General features: G+C 43.1%; 1 protein-coding gene across 1 annotated transcript in view; it reads left to right on the plus strand.

Annotated features, from left to right (window-relative positions):
* Xrcc6 (X-ray repair cross complementing 6) overlaps positions 1 to 1,976 on the plus strand; it is a 25,206-nt gene that overhangs the window by 3,904 nt on the left and 19,326 nt on the right. Inside the window, exon 3 of the mRNA XM_004642577.2 lies at positions 1,303 to 1,415. Coding sequence (XP_004642634.1) covers positions 1,303 to 1,415 — 113 coding nt within the window. The remainder of the gene's footprint in view (positions 1 to 1,302; positions 1,416 to 1,976) is intronic.

A 1,976-nucleotide genomic window follows, 5' to 3' on the forward strand; every position in this document is an offset into this window, starting at 1 on the left:
AATTTATTTATTTATTTTAGTGGGGGGGGGCAGTTCAGCCCACCAGGGGGCGGGCTGGCTGGCATGTGGTGCTGGGGATTGAACCACGGTCACTGTCCTTTTGCTTAGCTTAGCTTGTTCTAAGTAGGTGCTTTAGACCACTGAGCCATCTCACCAGCCCTCTCCATATCTTCTTAAAGTAGATGGCTAAGAGGTAGGTTTTACCTGGTTAAGGCAGTTTTTGTTAACACTTTAAACGGGTGCAGTACTACTGTGTTGCATTGTAAAAAGCAGCTACTTAGGTTTATTGTGTTAAGATTATAGCTGAATGTGATGGTGCATGTTTGTAATCAACTGCTGAGGAGATTGAGGCAGGACAATCAGAAATTTGAGCCCAGGCTAGGCAATTTAGAGAATCTGTTTCAAACAAACACACAAAAAAGGCAGTGTGTTGGGTGTGGTGCCCACTTGTAACTCCAGCTACTTGGGAATTTGATGCAGGAGGATTTCAAGTGCAAGGCCTTTCTGGCCCATTTAGTGAGACCCTGGCTTCAAAATTTAAAACGCTGGGGATGTAGTTCAGTGGTAGAGATCTAGAGAGTCCCTGGGAGGTGGGGGAGACAACAGAGAATATAGCTGACCCAATTCGAAATGTAGGAAAGTTAAATGTATCTGTCAGAGTGGCCTTTTCTTTTTCTTTTTCTTTTTTTTTCCAATTTCGGGAATTAAACTCAGGACCATGTGCTTGCCAGGCAGGTGCTTATTCTACTGATCTAGGTCCCCCTACCCCCCTTTTAGCATCCTGGTTCTTTAGCAGATGATTTATAAGGGAAAATAAAAGACTCCAAAAATATCTCTTAAGAAAAAATAAAAACTTTGACTTTTAATGATCAATGTTTAGGGATGTCGCTGAATGATAAAACTATAAAGAATAGGAAGTGGTTATCAGTGGTCAGGATAATAGTTCCTTTGGACTGAGCTGGGTATTGTAATTGGATGGGCACATAGGCTGGACTCTGGGGTGCTGATGTCTTTAGGTGTGTCATAAGCAATTTTGTTTCTGTTGCCTGCCCTGGATGATGATTTTAAGGGTATCTGTCTTATAATTCTTTAGTGTATACTTTAAGACTTTATCCCCCCAGTACAGGGGATCAAACTTGGGACCTTGTGCTTGCCAGGCAGGTGCTTATGCTACTGAGCTATATCCCTTGCCCAGTAGTGTACACTTTTGCTTTAGGGACTTTTCTCTGTTTTGTGTGAATGGTAAACATGCTAAATACGAATATAAGGGTAAACATTGTCTTTTGCTTTTTTGCCCCACAGGTGAATATAAATACTCAGGAAGAGATAGCTTGATTTTTTTGGTGGATGCCTCCAGGGCCATGTTTGAGTCTCAGGGTGAAAATGAACTGACTCCTTTTGATATGAGCATCCAGGTAAGACTACTTTTTCATTTGGTTAGCAGTGTAAACAACACAACAAAAGTATTAGCACCACTTTTAAAAACACGGATTCTGTGAAAAGTTTGTGAATATTATGTGGTGGTTATCCTCTCAAGATGGCTGCCTCTGATTGCAGTTGAAAAAGAAGTGGCAGAGTTGGCTGTTGGTAGTTCCAGCCTGTCATATCAGCAACTCAGGAGCACAAGGCCGAAGCCAGCCGGGGCAACTTAGTGAGATCCTATTAAAAAGGCAAAAGGGTTGGGGACATAGCTCAGCAATAGAGTATTTCTAGGTTCAATCTCTAGTACCACCACCATCAAAAAATGGAAAATAACGAAAGTAATGTTGGGTGCTGGCTGAATGAGACATTTACAAGTGAACACTGGGGCTGGAGAGATGGCTCAGTGGTCTAAAGCACCTACTTGGAACAAACTAAGCTAAGCAAAGCACAGGGACCACGGTTCGATCCCCCAGCACCACATGCCAGCCAGCCGCGCCCCCTGGTGGGCTGAGCTGGCCACACACACACACACACACACACACACTAAATGTTAA

The sequence above is a fragment of the Octodon degus genome, unplaced genomic scaffold (genome assembly GCF_000260255.1).
Source record: "Octodon degus isolate 3935 unplaced genomic scaffold, OctDeg1.0 scaffold00156, whole genome shotgun sequence".
NCBI lineage: Eukaryota > Metazoa > Chordata > Mammalia > Rodentia > Octodontidae > Octodon > Octodon degus.